Source organism: Penicillium atrosanguineum (assembly GCF_028827265.1).
Source record: "Penicillium atrosanguineum strain IBT 20685 chromosome Unknown utg000006l_segment0_segment0, whole genome shotgun sequence".
In the NCBI taxonomy this organism is placed as follows: Eukaryota; Fungi; Ascomycota; class Eurotiomycetes; order Eurotiales; family Aspergillaceae; genus Penicillium; species Penicillium atrosanguineum.
The window spans coordinates 1,602,778-1,620,672 of record NW_026623138.1 but is presented as its reverse complement, the minus strand read 5'-3'; the positions used below and the strand labels follow the sequence as shown (position 1 = coordinate 1,620,672).

The following is a 17,895-nucleotide window of genomic DNA, read 5'->3' as shown; positions in this document are numbered from 1 at the left end:
GATCAAGAGACCTTATAGCCAAATGCCAGAAAATTAAAGAATCAAGATGCACAGAGAGAAACAAAACCTGTGTAGATGGATTGACCTCTTTTAAGATTTCCAAATGTTACTTAGGTAGCTGATGAAACGGGCCGCCTTGGTCGCTTCGGAGCCGATGAGCTAGCTTTGTTGCAGCGTTACCCCCTGGGTAATATTTACATTCACATCCATACCCGCTAAAAAAAATCTCTTCGATCTCTAAGCGAAGTGGCGCCGCCCGATGGCATAAGCCCGTATTATCCTGGGCCAATGTACGAACATGCATGCCTAGCAAGCTACAGCGGGGACTCGGCAAGGCTCGCTTGGCGTTTTCTCTCCAGGGATTAAGGGGCCAAATGTCCGCGTTCTACATTCAAATACTAGTGGATAGGGCATCTGTACCTAAGTAAAACTTTTATTCTTAACTAAGAGAACTTTGCAGACAAATCCGCTGCCTTGGGTGGCCTTAAAATGCCTTGGAACGGGGGTGACGAAAGATCTCTGACCCTCTAGATACTCCATGTTAAAAGAATAATGAAATAAACAATTTACATTAATACAAATAAGCAACATTCCAAGGTCAGCTTCAGCGAAATTGATGCAATTCTATGAACAAGGGGGGAGCGGGGTTGGAAGATCCGATTGGGACACGGCCTTTGGTGGCTTACATAGAGCGCCGAACGGAACCCCATTGGGACTTCCCGAAATTGTCTCGGCGGCGGCCTAAGTGGTTGACAAAGTGCAAACTTCATGTCCAACTCCTCGGCTTACATAGTTAAGGCCCAATATCGATAGAAGACATTCCAATGTCTTCTAAGAATTTGATTATTGACAGGAGGTCGAGCCTCTTTACTGCGCTTCCTCAAACGTTGTATCCAACGGGCCCCGTCGCCGGGGATAAGGGCGGGCCGTCCGCTCCCATGCCCGGCCCATGGGCGCTGCGCCATTGAGTTGCTCCACCCAGCGTGGAGCACGCCTATGGCACCCTGTTTTTTGAGCTTTGCTTTATTGACTCTTGCGCTAAAATCTTTGTGCGTTGCATCAAGCCGGCCACGGAGGATCTCGTAAACTGGGGCTTAAGCTCCTTGTGAGTCTGCAAATGGGAGAAACATATTGGTCAGGCATTTTAGCTAAGATTTTTAGGATCCGCGATAGTTACGCAAGTCGCTCTTTGGATAGGCTATTTTTCACATCCACGCAATTTCCTCTGTGTAGTCAGGAATTATTCTCTTGCCTTTGTCCTCAAATATATCACTTAGAACCACGTTGAGTCGTTCCTGAAGGCTAACTGATAGTCCAGGACTGCTATAAACACCACCCCCTTGGCTTCAAAATACCTCTTCTAACCTGCACAAGGCTGGCTTAGCAAAGTTCAGTTATATAGTATTCTGAAATTTACAGTTTTAATAAGAAATCGATCCATTTTTCCAAACTTTGGATGTAACAATAGTGACGGTAAAACTGCCGCCTCGGGAAGTGATCGGCCCCTGGAGCACAGAGTGAGTTAGTCACCCCGCCGCCCTGAGCTGCCCTCTAAGTGGCCATGAGTTGCTCCCTGAGCGGCCTGATCGCTTACCCCAATGCTCAGGCCAACCGGCCCGTTCAATCTCATCTTACCTCTCATTCTATCACAAACTTCGAAGATAACCGCACTGCTGCTTATTCGTGCTTCTGGGAACGGAGCTAGGAAATAACGTATTCCCACGTTACTATAGTAACTTTCGTCTCGGTCTTCGAACTTTCAGTTGATCGACTCAACCGGTCTTTCAACCTATGTGAGATTTTAGATATTTCACTACCCACTCTTTCCTTCACATCATAGGCTTTATACCGGCATCTATTCAATAGACTCTAATAGAATACCCTTATTACCTTCGAATCTCTATATATGGGGCTGGCTTAATCCTAGGAACATCAAACACGATCAACATTAGGCAAAGATTTTTACGTCACCTACTATAGGCCTCAACTGCATTGGCTATGGAGCTGAAAGCTTTACCGATCTTGTTACATTTCGCTTTATAGTGCGACGGGTGTAAAGAGATAATGACGCCTAAAATATAGAAAGCCCAAGAATCACTTCCGTGCGGCTTTTTTCTACACCCTGTTAACTCCAACCTCGCTATCTCCTACTTCAACTTTCCTCTATCTGAAGATCCATACGTTCACTATGGACCATTTTGACCCCCTAACCCTATATACTAATTATAAAGGGCACCTTTCGTGGTGTTAGGAATCGCACTTCGAATAAAAGTATGCGTAGTAAGCAGAAGTGAGGAGCCACAATATTGCTATATACTTAGGTCATAAGAATGTAAGCCTGAAAGCAGCTCGTTAAGGGAGCCCGTTGAAGCACTCTTACAAAACAAATAATACATTATACCTGCGCAAACAACAGGTTTATGACATGGTACGCATTAAGACAACGGCAAGGTTTGTATGTTTCCCACCCGGTTTGAATCAAGTCAAACCACGGGTTCCACGCCTTGCGATGCCCTGGCGTTATTTTCAAGAGCAGCTCTCAGACTTGACGACGAATCTGAAAGGATAAAATGGAATTCTCAAAGTCGCTATTAGATTTGGCTACTTACGCAAGCCACATTTGAATGAATGTATTCGTTCTAATTGTCAACTTTATACAAGGCTGTGCACAACTTCTTCACACCAGCACGAACACGAGAGGAGTGAGATGAAAGTCGCGCGTCCATGTCTGTCTGCGGCCTATTTTTTCAAACTATTTCTTCTCCCTCTCCCCGATCATATGCCAGAGTCCTCTTCCTCGTACGTTCCTGGCCCAGGCCAAAAAGCGTTCCACTTGTCGCATGTGTCACGGATGTACGATGCGTTCTGGTGCAGGGCGGACATTTGCCCCGGCTGCTCGACAAACTGGAGACCGAGAGACTCGCTTGAGTGCCATACGATGTGGCAGTGGACGAGCCAGGTGCCCGGGTTGTCCGTCTTGAAGGCCATGACCATGTAACCACTCTCGGGCCAAGTGGCCGTGTCGCGGCGCGGCGGGTTCTTGAGATTGAGAGGCGACTTTGAGGTGAAGTTGCCCGGGCCGGTGCCGAGGACATAGAAGTCATGACCGTGAAGATGCATGGGGTGCGACCTGTTGCGGCCTGAGTGGTCGTTCCAGACAAAGTAGACCCAGTTGTCGTTGGAAAGATTCTCAAAGACCATGTACTCGTCGGGGAACTTGTTAACATCGTCGAGAAGGAGCAGGTTCGTCGGCGCGGACCAGTTGACCCAGAGGTAGTTTTCGTTGAGCGTGAACAAAAACTCCTTGGGCGCAGGAGGGGTGACGAAGCTGAGGTTGAGCTGCTGGATCTCGTTGGGCTTGCCAACGTCGAGGGCGACGTGGGGGACGAGACTCTCCATGGGTTCGTCACGGCAGTTGTCAGGGTACGTGTTGACAATTGTCTTCGTCTTGGGATCTTCTTTCGAGGAGGAGTCATAGCGAATAATGCCGAGGGTGTTGTTGGCCTGCTGGTTTGCACAGCACTTCTCCTGCCAGTTCCCGCTGTAGAAAGTCAGCTTTAGAGATCTGTAAATGTGAGGCAACCACCCACCGGAGCCAATAGTTATCGACGTCTGCATTTGCCTCGACAATGACGTCGTAACGTTGACCCATGCTGATGGCGACCTGAATATTGTGAGTATGAGAGAGTGAATGCGCGGGATAATGGACCTACATTGTCGGTCTTATAGGGGACTATAGGTATAAAGTCCATGGAAATGACGGTCAAAGTATGGTTGTCAATGGAGAATCGCATGTTGGAGTAAACACCGGTGTTGATGAGGCGCATACGGTACTTTTTGCCCTTCTCAAAGTGCCACTCAGGACGGCTTGTACCACCGACACATCGAGCATCTTTAGTATCGCAGGGGAATATATTCTTGCCATTGATGAGAGAACTGTCCAGCGAGGGAGGCAGTTGAGGCGTTGGGGGCTTGAAGACCCGATCGTACCACCACAAGGCGAAGAACGACTCATGCGCCCAGTCTTGTAGGATGACAGTTCCCAAGTCTTCATCATAGTCGGCCGTGGCAGGTCCATGGATCATTATCGGACCTTGAAGACCTACGGAGTACTGCATCGTAAAGTGGGAATGGTACCATGTCTGGAGATCGTAAGTAACGCATCTGCGTGGATTGAAGTAAGCTTACTGTTCCATAGTGTTCGGCATAGAATCTGTAGGTATACGTCTCTCCGGGTGGCTGCGTCGCGTTAGATTGGATTTATATTTGCGCGAGAATACCTACGATGGGGCACTGGGTGACACCGGGAACACCATCTGCATCATTGTTGTTCAATTGCCTAAAGCCATGCCAGTGAATAGATGTGCCATTGGTCTGCAACTTGTTCGTGACGTGGATAACGACTGTGGCATTGTAAGTGAATGACCTCGCTGTGGAGGGAGAAGATTCTTACGTTCGTCACCCCAATCAGCCTCGATCAGCGGTCCGGGCATGCTGCCGTTGAAAGTGAGAGCACCCATTTTGTAGCCCTGATGGAATCGGTCAGTGTCGACAGATGGGAAAAGGCGAACACGGACGCACATCTGGGGAGACGGTGCTGTTGAGAACCTCAAGCCAGTACTCCCTCGTCACTCCAGTACGAGGCGAGTCTTCGTAGTAATTTGTGTCGATGGAGTAGTTGCCCCAGCAGCCTCGGGAGTGAGGTCCATTCTGGCACCCTTTGGGCAGGTTCGCGGGATTTACATTTGGAGTTGTGAAGTTTGCAAGGGGATAAGGCAGATAGTCGGTGGCGTTTTTTAAGATGCCGCCAGCACCGGGAGTGTATGAACCGCCTGGATCGTAGGCCGAAGCCAACGAAAACAAGCCTGTAAGCGCGGATACGACCTTGAATGCCATGGTTATGAGAAGCACAATTCTTGAACGGATGCTTGGCTCTCAATCTATCCCAAATGTCATTAAGGGGCCCTTTATGTCTACTCTACTTGAATATTATATTGCGATGATATTGGGGGCCGTTGTCGATCATAGTCTTGCGTGAGAGAATTCTAACTGTAAGGGGAAGATCTCAGACTCAAGAAGGCCGATCGATGACGAAACATGGCGGGCAGTTCCCGAGATCGTGTCATCCTTATGGAGGTTGACGAATCCCTCGGTCCTCCTTATGGCTATTCCGGATGTAGCAACACGAGGCTGAAGCTTCGGGCCTGCAGGACCCGCAGCTTGTCAGGTTGTGACAGCGATAAGACTAGTACAGAGTATTGTTTCAAGGAATGACGCGGGGTCTGGTACGAAGTGGGTATGCAAACCTCGGAGTTTAGGGTAGTTTTGTATGCAGTGCTCGTTACAATACTGTACGCTGCGTATAATCTTTACCATTCCAGAGCCAGGCCCACTACCACATTAGGCAAGGCGTGTCCGGAATCCTGAGGGCATTTACAAAAGTCCACCGAAACCTGATGGGGTACACTCACCGGGTGCAATCTCCTAATGTGGCCAGCGTCTGCGCGGTATTTTGTCTGCACTTCTAGTCTTACTCGCAGAATGCACTCGTTGACATACAATGCTCTTCCCCTGCAGTCTCTTGCAGGTGCTTTGCAGCCATTCCACACGTGGTATTTCATCAACACATGCCGGCCTAAGATGAAGAGGAGAAGACGATCGCAATGATAGGATACTGAAGAACTATAAGACGATCCTAGATTCAACATAAGAGATAATCATCTACAGATCGAAGGACTTAGCACTTCGAGTTTGCGTCTTCAGCCCAGATGTTGGCGAAAGGCTTCATGATGGACTACACTCGACTATAGAGATATCGCATAACGCGCTCGTCAAGTCCATGCCATGGTGTTTTGTGTAGAATAATGCCATCCATTCATTAACAACACAATATGCATCTAGTCGTCGCATCTCAACCACATATGGCTTATGTATAAGACCCCACTGCAGATTACTGCTTCGTCACGTCAAACGCCCGATCGGCCTCAACGTACGCATCATAGCCATAAAGCCAGGGCTGAAAGGTTGGGCACGTCCTGTTGCCGACACAAAATGATCAGTATTACAAATTCCAACATTTTCAAGCACAAAGCAGGGGTGTCTCGGCATACCAGCGGCTACTGAAGGCGGGTGTGGGCTCGCTGACCATGGCGGCGGCGAAAACGGCGTCGCGTTGTCGCTGCGCCTCCCCGTCAGGCAAGTGGAAGGCCTCGCGCTGTGGGGATGCGAAGTGCATGTCAGCATATAATGGCACGGTGGGAACCAACATGAACCGATGTGCCTACCTGCTTGAACGTCTCAAGCGCAATGGTGCGGCCTCTCTCCTTCCGCAGGTCTTCGTAGAGCTTAATGGCGTGAGGAACGTCGGCGGAGTGTCTGACGTGGCCGAGGAGGCGTCCGAGTACGGCGCCATCCTCGAGAGAGGAGTTGGCGCCTTGGGCAAGGTAGGGGAGCATCGGGTGGCAGGCGTCGCCGCTAAAAAAGTGTAAGAGAGACGGTTGACTGCGTAGATATCGCACGAGTGTTTGAAAGTGGACGCATGGTGACTTACGCCATGACAAAATTCCCCTTATCATTCCTCCAATGGTCGAGTGTGGGACCTGCAGATCCATCAGAGATATTCTTGTGGCATTTGGGATGTGACTTACAGTGCATCAATTTCCACTTGTCCACACTCTGCACGCATTTAAGGAACTTCATCAAGCTTTTTGGGTCAGCTCTTTGTCCGTGGAGGCGTAAAGTGGGAATTTTACATTGGATCCCACGCTGCAAACAATTTCTTCATTTCATCAAGGTTGCCCTCCGCTCTGCTCAAGTCTTTCTCAAGATCATCGGGCGAGAGCAGGACGAGATTGAATTGCTTCCCGCCCTTGACGGAGTAGCCCACCGCGTGAGCATAGGGGCCGATCCAGAAATTGACCGTCGGCTTCGATACCCACTCGACGAGCTCCGGGTCTTTCAAGTCTTCGAGGTTGAGGATGATGCGCCAGGCGAGATCGCCGGTCGGGCTCGGGAGGGTTGTTTTCTGCATGAAGAGGCTCCTGCTACGCGACCACAAGCCGTCTGCAGCCAGAAGGACGTCGCCGTGTACCAATTCTCCCCCTTTAGCATCACCGTTGCTGCGGAGAAGTCGAAATCGATTACCTCAGAATCGAGTCGGATCTCAACACCAATCTCGATTGCTCGGCCCACGAGAGCCGTCTGCAAGTCCGCCCTGTGAAGATTCCAGAAGGGCGCATCGTACTTATCCTGCATCTTCTCCTGAAAGCTGTCCTCTTGCGCGAGCACCACGCTACCGTCGTACCGGCGAACAGTCAAGGACGACGGCGCAGCGGCACGTTTGCGTAGCTCATCGAAAAGACCCCAGCGTTTCAACAGGCGCGTGGCGTTTGGCGTCACTTGAAGACCGGCGCCTACCTCCTGAAGTTGCGATACTTTCTCGAGCACGGTGACGCGATGGCCTTCAAGACTTGTAGTTATTGCTGCTGAAAGGCCGGCGAGACCGGCGCCTATGACCACGAGATGGAGCTGGTATGGCTTGTCCCCATTGCTGACTTTCCCGAAGCCTACCATGGCTGCGTGGAGGTAAATTATGCTTTGATAACGGCGAGAAAGATAGAAGAAGAGAGAGGGTGGATGCAATTTCTATCAAACGTATTTGAAAGAGACGAGGCCGATAGCAGATAGACCAGAGCTTCCTCACGCAACGCACCAAGCTTGCCGGGACGGCAGTACTCATGTCGACGGCTTCGAGCGTCTCGAGGCTCAAATGACGCTCGAATTACGCAGATGGACTCCTTTGGGTAATCCGGGTGCCATCGCCCTTCCGTTTCAGACTCGAATACAGAACGAGGGCGATTTCATCTTTGAAAGTGAAGTGAATTTCGCGATAAAATACGGGAAATATATGTATTTTAAAATGAAGTATTTTATGGAATTATAACCATACTTGTCGTCTTGGGATTCGGTGATATCATCATATAATTACTAATATGTTAAATCACAGTATCAGAGTCAGGACTTAGCTTTAGTAAGGTATCGCCCTCGATTTAATATCACAAAGAGAGTGTAAGAGAATCTAGCGGAGTATTTAGCGGAGTATTTGTATTACTATATCTGATACTAATTTATTGTATCTTTGTATTTTCATTTTCATTCTTAGTTTTTAGTTATATTTAGAGACATAGCTATAGGATAATTAGCCGTCTTAGTTCCTTTTAGTATAGGAATTGGTGCATTAGCTTCGCATCTCTCTCGGTCTACTTAGAATCAAGATAAATGAGATAAAAATAAAAATAAAAACTGTAATTTTATGATATGTAGTATACAATACGTGTAATTCTGTCATATCGCGATATTACTATATTCAAATAGGGAACGGCAAACTGGCTGCCACTTTCGGCAGCTTTTGAGGCCGTTTTACGGAGCCGATTTCTCAGAAGTCTCACGCCGCCCTACTCCTTTTACTCCTTGGGGAACGGGGTCCTCGATTGTCCTCTTTTCACTCTTCCGAGCCATGCTTACTCTAGGCTAACCCGATCGGGCAATCATATCTATCTTCCCTTTCGCAGTCGAAGCAAATGCTTTCCAATCGACCCTAGCATGCCTTTGTGCAGGGCCAGGGTCCGCTCAAATGGCATCATGGCCGACACAGATTATTTGCCGCCATGCTTGTATATATTGCAGTCCAGGCAATGTTCAAGCCCTTTTCTCACGTTGGTCTGGTAAAGAGACAAGGCTCACAACAATTTTTGAAATATGTCACTTCACACGCCCGTATTCGCCGGCCTTGGCTCCGATGTACTCTTCTCCAAGTCTAGCCTCGACGCATCGGCGCGTGATGCGTTGCTGCCCGAGTCTCAGCTTCTCTTGCAGGCTTGCCATGCCATCTTCCACACTGAAATCTCCCACGCCATCCGCTCCGGCATCCTCTCCCATGACATTGATCTTCAGGACTTTAACACACCCGAAAAGGTCCTCTCACCCAACGAACGCTACCATGGAAACGTGGTGGTACAACACACTACATTATATCTCTCGCAGATCCTTAGATACCTCGGGCAACTACCGCAACAAAGCGAATTGCTTGAGGTCGCTGCCTTTTGCGCCGGCCTCCTCCCCGCTACGGTCGTTTCCACATCCCGCAATCCTATTGAATTTCTGTCACGAGCTCAAGACCTCTTCTACGTCTCCGTTTGGCTCGGTATCCGTAGCGAAAATTATCGGAGGTCTTACCTGGCCCTTCACGCTTGTGGGCCTAGCCTTCCTTGGAGCATTGTTGTCGACGGCATCAATGCCGAACGTGCCAAAGAAATCATCGCCACCTCGACATCGCAGGTAAACATCCCCCAATTCATCCGCATCGTCCCTGAATTGTGCTGACCAGTGACAAGAACGACCAAACTGTCTTTGTGACTGCTTTGAACTCGCCCAATTGCGTGACCTTGAGCGGGACTGGAGAACAGCTCCAGAACTTCCTTTCCACCCAACTCCCTCCCAAGTGCCGCACTCGGGCAACCAACGTGCGCTCGCTTTACCATGTCTGTGACAGGCTTGCTCCTCTTAAACAAACTATATATGAGGATCTTCAACAGCGATGCCCCTCGATGTCAACCTCTGTGGCTTTTGTTGCCCCGTTGCTCTCCACAATTGACGGGCAACCAATCAACTGCGTCGAGGCAGGACCTCTAGGTAAGCCCAAGATCTCGCGTGCGTCGTGGGTCATTCTCGGAATGTATACATGCTTTACAAGAGTTGTATCTCGAGGGAATACTCCTACACATCATTTGTTCCTCCCGTCTTGTGGCCTTTCAGGAACTAATTTAAGACTCAGGTACTGTCATCAACACCATTTTGGACATGATAATGCTTCATCCTGTCGACTGGGTCGCGGTTCAAAACTCAATCTTCGCTGGTGTAAATAAGGCTTCTGCCTCTTCCACTGCTGGAACGACGATTGACATTTTGAACATGGGTCCCGGCTATGGCATGTCAACATCTGCTTTCCAATTACCAAGCAACGTGAAAATACGCGATGTGATGTCACTCGCTGGCGCTCCCAACTCCTACCGCAAAGCTTCCAGACTGGCGCCAGGCGACATTGCCATTGTTGGCATGGCGGTCGACCTTCCGGATGCGTCCGATGTGGACTCATTATGGGCGAATTTGGTTGATGGCATTAACTCATGCTCAGAGGTCTGTCAAATCCATGTTAAATTCTCCACAGTCACTTACCCAATGCGCAAATAGATACCGGAGTCGAGATTTCATATCGATGACTTTTACCATGCAAAAGAGCTGAAGAAGGGTAGTGCTAATCGCACCCTCAACACAAGATACGGCAACTTCCTTCAGAACCCTTTCCAATTCGATAACGGCCTTTTCGATATATCCCCACGTGAAGCGCGGTCAATGGACCCGCAGCAGCGTGTAATGCTCCAAACAGCATTCAGAGCACTCGAAAATTCAGGCTACGTGCCGGACTCAACGCCTTCAAACAATCGTGATACGTTCGGGTGCTGGATCGGCAATGCCACGCTGGATTACCCTGCGAATATGAAGGACGACATTGATGTTTACTACAGCCCAGGTATGCTTATATGGAATCTTCTAATATGCATAGACTATCATTCTAACGTGAGAAGGCACACTGCGCACCTTTCAAAGTGCGCGCATCTCGTACGTCTTTGGTTGGAGCGGCCCGTCCATAACCCTGGACACGGCTTGCTCGTCTTCTGTAGTTGCCCTGCACCAAGCCGCCAGATCGATAATCGCCGGAGATTGCCGCGCCGCACTCGTTGGCGCCGTCAATACGATCACGAGTCCCGATGTACGTCCTTTCTACCGTGTTGTTTGGATCCGCTGACACTTCCAAGATGTACCTTGGCCTTGACCGTGCACACTTTTTGAGCCCATCGGGTCAATGCAAAGCGTTCGATGCATCTGCCGACGGGTATTGTCGTGGTGAAGGGTGCGGCGCTTTTGTCATTAAGAAGGTCAGCGATGCCATAGCAGACGGCGATCGAATTGACGCAATCATCAAAGCTGTGGAGATTAACCAGAGCGGCAACACCCACTCCATTACGCATCCCCACGTCCCTACACAAGAAGAGCTGTTCAAACACGTGTTTCGGAAAACACGAATTGACCCTCACATGGTAAGCATTGTAACCTGGTTCTGAAAGGTGCTCGTTTACTAATACGATACTAGGTCACTGCTGTTGAGCTGCATGGCACTGGGTCAGTCTCCGCCGTGAAAAAGATGTGCAGTATTGATGCTAACTTTTGACAGTACCCAAGCTGGAGACCCAGTGGAGCTGCAGAGTGTGCGGCGTGTCCTGTGTCAGGATAGATCACCGGATAATCTCCTTCACTTGACATCCATCAAAGCGAATATTGGCCACTGCGAGGCTGCTTCTGGGGCTGCCGGGCTGGCGAAGCTGGTCCTCATGATGAAGCATAATCGCATCCCCCCTCAAATCTCCCTCAAGGTGCTAAATCCACGCATTCAAAACCTTGGTGATGATGGTGCTGTCATTAATAAAGAAGGGGCATTATGGCCACAAATCGATGGTCAGCCACGTATGGCGATGCTAAACAACTTCGGTGCCGGAGGATCCAACGGAGCTGTCCTCTTGCAAGAGTACATCCCAGCTAAACAACCGACCGATTTGGGAAGTAGTAGCTTGCTCAGCTACGTATTTGGGTGCTCCACCAAGAGCATGGCTTCGCTAACAAAGCTTCGCGATGAACTCATCTCGCATATTATGAATAAGGGCAGGTTCGAATCGCTCCGAGACATTTGTGCGACAAGCACAAGCCGGCGCCAGATCTACGATATACGCATCGCAGTTGTCGCAACCTCCTCCGATGACTTGGTAGAGAAGCTCCAAAAAGCGACACCTCACCACATCTCCGATTCAGTAGTCAAAGAGCCGAAAGCCGTTTTTGTTTTCTCTGGTCAGGGCTCACAGGTAAGCCTGGAAATTTCCCTCCCCTCCAGTGTGCATTACTGAAAAAACCTCAAAGTACTTGGGCATGGGCGCTGAACTTATGGGAATCTACCCAAGTTTCGCCAAGACCGTGTGGGAGTGCGACGTCTATCTCAAAGAACGCAACTATCCCGGGTGTGTCCAAATTATCACTGCTGCCGATGTAGAAAACGGACTCGAGCACCTCACGGAGTGTGCAAAACTGCAAGCGTTCCAGTCAGCGATATTCGTCTTAGAAGTTGCCCTTGCGCAACTACTTATGTCTTGGAACATTGTTCCAAGTGCGGTCGTAGGCCACAGGTGAGTATGCTTAGGTGTGTTTAGAAAATGCTTACTGACTATCAAAATCATAGTCTTGGGGAATATGCTGCTCTAGTTATTGCTGGAGTTCTCGACACCTTCAGCGGGCTCAGCTTGGTCGCTCGTCGTGCGAAATTGATGATGGGTCAATGCCAGCTTCAAACAACCTCCATGCTTGCTGTCAATGCTAGCGCTGAAACTGTGCAAGACCTGATCCAAAACTCAGAGGTCTTCCCCTGCTTGTCAATCTCATGCGACAATAGCGCAAACGATTGCGTTGTTGGTGGCCCAATCCAGGAGCTTCAAACGCTCAAGGAGTATCTTCGTGAGAACCTCAAGGCCAAGAGCAAGGTGCTCGATGTGCCCTTGGCCTACCACACAAATGCAATGGACCCCATCCTCCCCGAGCTTACCCAATTCGTCTCCACGATTGATCTAGGCCGACCAAAGATTCCCGTGGTCTCGAACGTTCTCGGACGTACCATTGAAGCCGGCGAAACTGCCTTTACTAAAGAGTACTTTGCGTCACACTGTCGACAGACGGTCAAATTCCACAAAGGAGTTCAAGAATTTCTTACCACCAAAATCGGATCGACGGCCACGAGATGGATAGAGATTGGCCCGCACCCGTCATTGCTGCCCATGCTGGGTACGTGCGTTGACAAAGGATCGGTCGACCTTCTTCCTACTCTGCGGAAAGGTAATTCACCTTCAAGCACCATGGCACAGCTTCTGTGTAATTTCTATACTACTTCCACCGGCATCAACTGGCGTAAACCATTCGATGGCGTGTCCAAACCTCGTCTCGTTGACATACCTGGAATCCCATTTTCGAAACAAGAGTTCGGCGTCCACTACCCATCCGAATTGACTGCCAAAGGAATTGATACCGAGGTTGTCCGACCCGTCATTCGAAGCGACAGTTTCATCGCCAAGAGGGTGAAGCAGCCAACATTAGATGATAGATCGGCGATTTATGATACGCCGTTGTATCTGCTCAAAGACTTCATCACTGGGCATTTGGTTGCCGAACACGCTCTTTGTCCCGCATCGGTATATCATGAGATTGCACTGTCGGCAGTAAAAGACCTCGAGCCCGAATCGGGGACATCCCATGTCTGGAGTTTGTCCAAGGTGACTTACGTTGCACCATTGCTGCACCATGACGAGCCCACTGCAACGGCAAGTTCTGTTTTTTTTTTTATTCAGTTACCACAATCCTCCAAGCCATTTCTCGCTAACAATTTTGCAGGTGCGAGCCATACTCAAGCCTCTTGACGGCTCTCAGGGATCCTATGAGTTTGAGATACTCTCTTACAACAATACAATTGGTGCAAATCATGGCACGTCGCACTGCAAGGGAATCTTGAAGCGCAAGTCAAGTCCGACGCTGCAGATGAAGTATGCCCGTGTTGCCCCCATGCTGGTTCGCAAGACAGAGCAGATGGTCTCAAACACGGCTCAGGCCTGGCAAGAGATCCTCATGAAGAGAGCCATGTACGAAATGGTCTTCACTAGGGTGGTCACCTATTCAGAGCCGTACCAGCGGGTGCAGTCGATTCGAATTGATGGAGCCAGTGGGGATACCCACGCCGTCTGCCAGTATCCCGATGACCGCCTTGGCACTGCTGGTCTGCCCGCTGCGAACGCCATTTTCATGGATGTCTTGTTGCACGTCGCAGGCTTCGCTGCCAACATCAGAGTCGGCACCCAGATTTTGTGCATGTGTAAGGAGGTTATATCCGCCACTGTCCTTCGAAGTTCTCTCGCTCCTGGAGAAACCTTCGAGGTATATTGTAAGTAACGCAGCTCACAGTTTGTTTCGAGCATAATCTAACCTTTTAGGCACCCTCAACAATGTCGTCAGCGAGGGCTTGACGATTGCAGATGCCTATGCCTTTGACTCCCAAGGAGTTTTGGCAGTGTTTAAAGGCATGGCGTTTCAGCAGATTGAGCTCTCGAAAATCGGCAGGGCTCTCGCCATCACCGCAAAGAAGCTTTCGGGGGGCTCCGCGCATCAGCCTGCAGTAGCAGCGGCTGTGCAATCCCATGCTCCTTCGGCTCAGGACCCGGTCCAGGTTCCGATACCTGATACATCTAGACCATCGGTCAGGGCCATGATTGCCACCACTTGTGGAGTGGAACCATCAGTGCTCTCCGAGACTACAGGCCTTGAGAGTCTTGGATTTGATTCTCTTATGATGATCGAACTGCAATCTGAGATTTCGACTAAGTTCCCCCACGCCAGTGTCTCAGAGTTGGAGGAGTGCCAGACGGTTGGAGACATTGAGCGAATCTGCGCTGTTCAAGGCACTCCCTCTCAGTCAATCACCCCGGTCTCAGGACTGTCGACTAGCTCGATGACCAGCTCCTCCAGCACTCCCCCCAGTGCGATAGCCACGCCAGTCAGCAAGAGAGATGTTTCTGCGATCATCGCCGATGCCTGTGGAACCAGCCCAGACACCATTTCGTCAAGCTCGAACCTCCAACATCTCGGCATCGACTCTCTCATGATCTTGGAGCTTGAAGTTCGCCTCGAGGAGATCTTCAAAGACGGGAAGACCGCATCTGCTGCAAACCTTTTAAACTGTCGCACAGTTGGCGATGTTGAAAGATTGGTATGTGCTATGCCAGAGACCTCCTAGGGGTAAGCTGAGTCCATCGAGTAAGGTTCGTGCTTGGCTAATGCTTGGATTATTATAGCGCAACGTGCACAAGCAAGTCGAAGAGGCAACGTATTTCCCCTCGCAGAACAACTCGCGCAAAGTCTCTAGAATGAACCTCTCCACTGTCCTGAAGCTCGATGCCGTCATGGTGCAGAAGGTGACACGCGCTCTCAAGCTCTCCGAACAACCTGAAGTCATCATCAGTGGCGCGTCTGCCAGCCCCAATGCTCTGCCATTATTTTTGGTTCACGATGGTAGTGGTGTCTGCATGCAGTATCATCGCTTGCAGTCACTCAACCGCCAGGCGTACGCGCTTCACGATCCCAAGTTTATCAACACAGCCGAAGCATGGTCCAGCCTCCGTCAGATGGCAGAAAACTACGCTGACACGGTCCACCATACCACCGAAGGCCCTTGCCTCGTAGGCGGTTGGTCCTTTGGCGGCGTCGTCGCCTTCGAGGCGGCAAGAATCCTAATGGCGAGGAACCATGCCGTGAAAGGCATTATCCTCATTGACTCGCCGCCTCCATTGGATCATCATCCTCTCTCAGCCGACATCATCGAGGCCGTCACCGGCAGCGCAAAGACCTCGCCAAATGCACTGGGCAAAGCAATCCGACAACTTACGCATCGGAGCTTCTTGTCCTGCGCAGCCTTGTTGGGTGCGCACAAGCCTACGCACTTCTCGCATAGCCCAGCACCGCCTGCCATTTTGCTCCGCTCCGCTGACGGCTGGCGGCGAGATGGAGACACTAGCAACCCGCGAGGTGTCATGAACCCCAAATCCATCGAGAACGCTTGGCTGCAGGACAGGTCGGATGTAAGGACGGCTACGGAGGATTGGGAGGCAGTGACTGGGACCACAGTGCGATGCTTCGACATCCCAGGTAACCACTTCCAGGTCTTCGACGTGGCGAACATTCAGGCTGTGTCGGAGGTTATGGTAAAGGCGTGTGCGTTGTTGGAAGGGTCTGTCTGAGTCAAAAAGGGGGACTGCGTTGCTTTTTTGTTTTGCTTGTTTCATCTTGGCTGCTCTTATATGTTGATGGAGTTTTGGTAAAGGTTTCGTCTGCGCAAATACTTGAGGGTTATATTGGATCCCCACGTAAGTACGTGTTGAAGTCACTAGGCCACGTGGATTTTGTTCAACACCGCAAACCTTTGGGAAGACATCAGCTGTCTTACTTAGCGCATAACTTGTCTATCATGCAAATTTTGAATTATTCGAAAGAACACAACTAAAAGAATGTATCTCCACTACACTATTGCCAAATTGATGTTATTGGACTATTCCGATAGTAGTAATAACGGAAATCACTTGGAAAAAACAGTAACTTATATTTGCATAATTTATACATTTAGTCTTTGGAATGGAACGAATGCTTTGATATTGTTGCCCAGATTGCGCGTTTGTTCCTTCAACCTTTCCTTCAACCTTTCCGGTCTTGCGCCACACCAGGTCCCGGACGACTGTTCATCAGGTCTTCACATGGCATTGCCTTGGTCACTTATCATCTCTCCAGTCAAGTATAGTAGCTACATGTTTAGGCCGGTCTAATTTAGATACAGGATACATCTACAGTAGTATTCGAAATCAGATTTACCTCTACACTCTTCGATTTCAATTCCCGAACCCTAATATGGGGTACGCTAGCCCAGATATGGTATATCCGTCGATCCCCTTGTTCCTAGAATAGAAACTGTATTTTATATGACGCGGTTGGAACCTTGCCTTTTGTAAATTACAGGAAGCTGCTATACCACTCCACCCCTCTTCTCTTCCCTAAGTAATAGGCTGCTTCTGTAAATAACTCTTGACCGACACCTTACACTAGGCTTGCAATATGGCCCCGTGACTTATCCCCTCAAAGCTACATCTTATCCGTGATATAATAGAGAGCCAGTCACTAACCACAACTCAAATAGCCGAAGAGGCTGAATACAGCAAGATCACGATCATAAATGTTCGCAGAAACCTATAGCTATTTAGTAGCGTCTACGCACCCCCAACTCGCATAGGCCGGAAACTAACTATAATACCTCTAATAATTAACGCACTCTGCGACTACCTATCAGAGAAACCGGGCCTATACCTTAATAAGATAGTGCAGTGGTGGAACGCATGACATAATGAATATAGTTGCGGCGTGGGGTATCACGAATATCTTGGGTGTAAGCAATAGCTTCTACAGGAGGATGGAGAGCAGCAGCATCTATCCAATTCATTCCAGTTGTCACCACATTCTTTGATTCATGATGCCGTATTAAGTACATTCCATATGACCTCAGTCGGAAAACCGTACGGCCTCACTTAGGATTGCTGCGTTCAGGATTGCCCGTACGGTCCCACGACCCAACCCGTACGACTTCACGGCCTCACCAAGGACACTTGTGATCTCCATTACGACGACCTACAGTACGTGTTGGTTGTTGGTGTGTTATCTATTGGTTGTTGTTGTCCAGTCTGCGTTGCCAGACAGCCATCGAGCCATCCCCATTCTAATGGCTATCTTCCTCTGGGATAATTTTCGTATACTATTATAGCTTCTAGTATTAGAAGAGCCCTTATCGCTAAAGGCTAAGTGGCCCGGCAGTATATAAAGGAGCGTAATAATAATTTACGAGAACTTTATCTCTATAATCTATCGGATTTTCAATCGTACTATCTAGTTTATACAGATAAATCGGGATATAATAAGCGAGCTAGGTTCAGGCGTATAGGTATCGCAGTTCTATCGCGACTAGCGATATCAGATACTACCTTTATATGCCTAGGATAGGATCGTCCTCTCGCGTGTATTCCGCGATATAACTAATTGCACTATATTCGAAGACTTTTTATCTTAGCTTCTTCAACACTATAGACGATAGCCGGGACCTAAATCTATTATAGTTATAGATATTACGTCATTCCATAATTCAGAATAGATTTCGTAGAT

The 17,895-nt window shown here is 49.3% G+C and overlaps 3 protein-coding genes across 3 annotated transcripts; 1 reads left to right on the top strand and 2 right to left on the bottom strand.

Moving 5' to 3' along the window:
• Nucleotides 1–2,775: 2,775 nt before the first annotated feature.
• Nucleotides 2,776–4,896, bottom strand: N7443_007745 (uncharacterized protein; the record flags this gene model as incomplete). The annotated part of the gene is made up of 7 exons (XM_056887801.1): nt 2,776–3,541; nt 3,591–3,664; nt 3,714–4,142; nt 4,189–4,239; nt 4,285–4,403; nt 4,454–4,529; nt 4,582–4,896. The coding sequence occupies 7 exons, from the start codon at nt 4,894–4,896 to the stop codon at nt 2,776–2,778; spliced, it is 1,830 nt and encodes a 609-aa protein (XP_056739492.1).
• A 1,054-nt stretch (nt 4,897–5,950) lies between these two features.
• Nucleotides 5,951–7,572, bottom strand: N7443_007744 (uncharacterized protein; the record flags this gene model as incomplete). Its single annotated transcript, XM_056887800.1, has 6 exons — nt 5,951–6,035; nt 6,111–6,214; nt 6,285–6,474; nt 6,551–6,703; nt 6,753–7,024; nt 7,048–7,572. 6 exons carry the CDS (start codon nt 7,570–7,572, stop codon nt 5,951–5,953), a joined length of 1,329 nt encoding a protein of 442 aa, XP_056739491.1.
• A 1,185-nt stretch (nt 7,573–8,757) lies between these two features.
• Nucleotides 8,758–15,935, top strand: N7443_007743 (endo-1-4-beta-xylanase 3; the record flags this gene model as incomplete). Its single annotated transcript, XM_056887799.1, has 13 exons — nt 8,758–9,336; nt 9,393–9,690; nt 9,833–10,194; nt 10,249–10,588; nt 10,644–10,828; nt 10,875–11,156; nt 11,210–11,238; nt 11,291–11,972; nt 12,028–12,290; nt 12,344–13,481; nt 13,543–14,086; nt 14,136–14,908; nt 14,994–15,935. The coding sequence occupies 13 exons, from the start codon at nt 8,758–8,760 to the stop codon at nt 15,933–15,935; spliced, it is 6,417 nt and encodes a 2,138-aa protein (XP_056739490.1).
• Between the last annotated feature and the right edge of the window lie 1,960 nt (nt 15,936–17,895).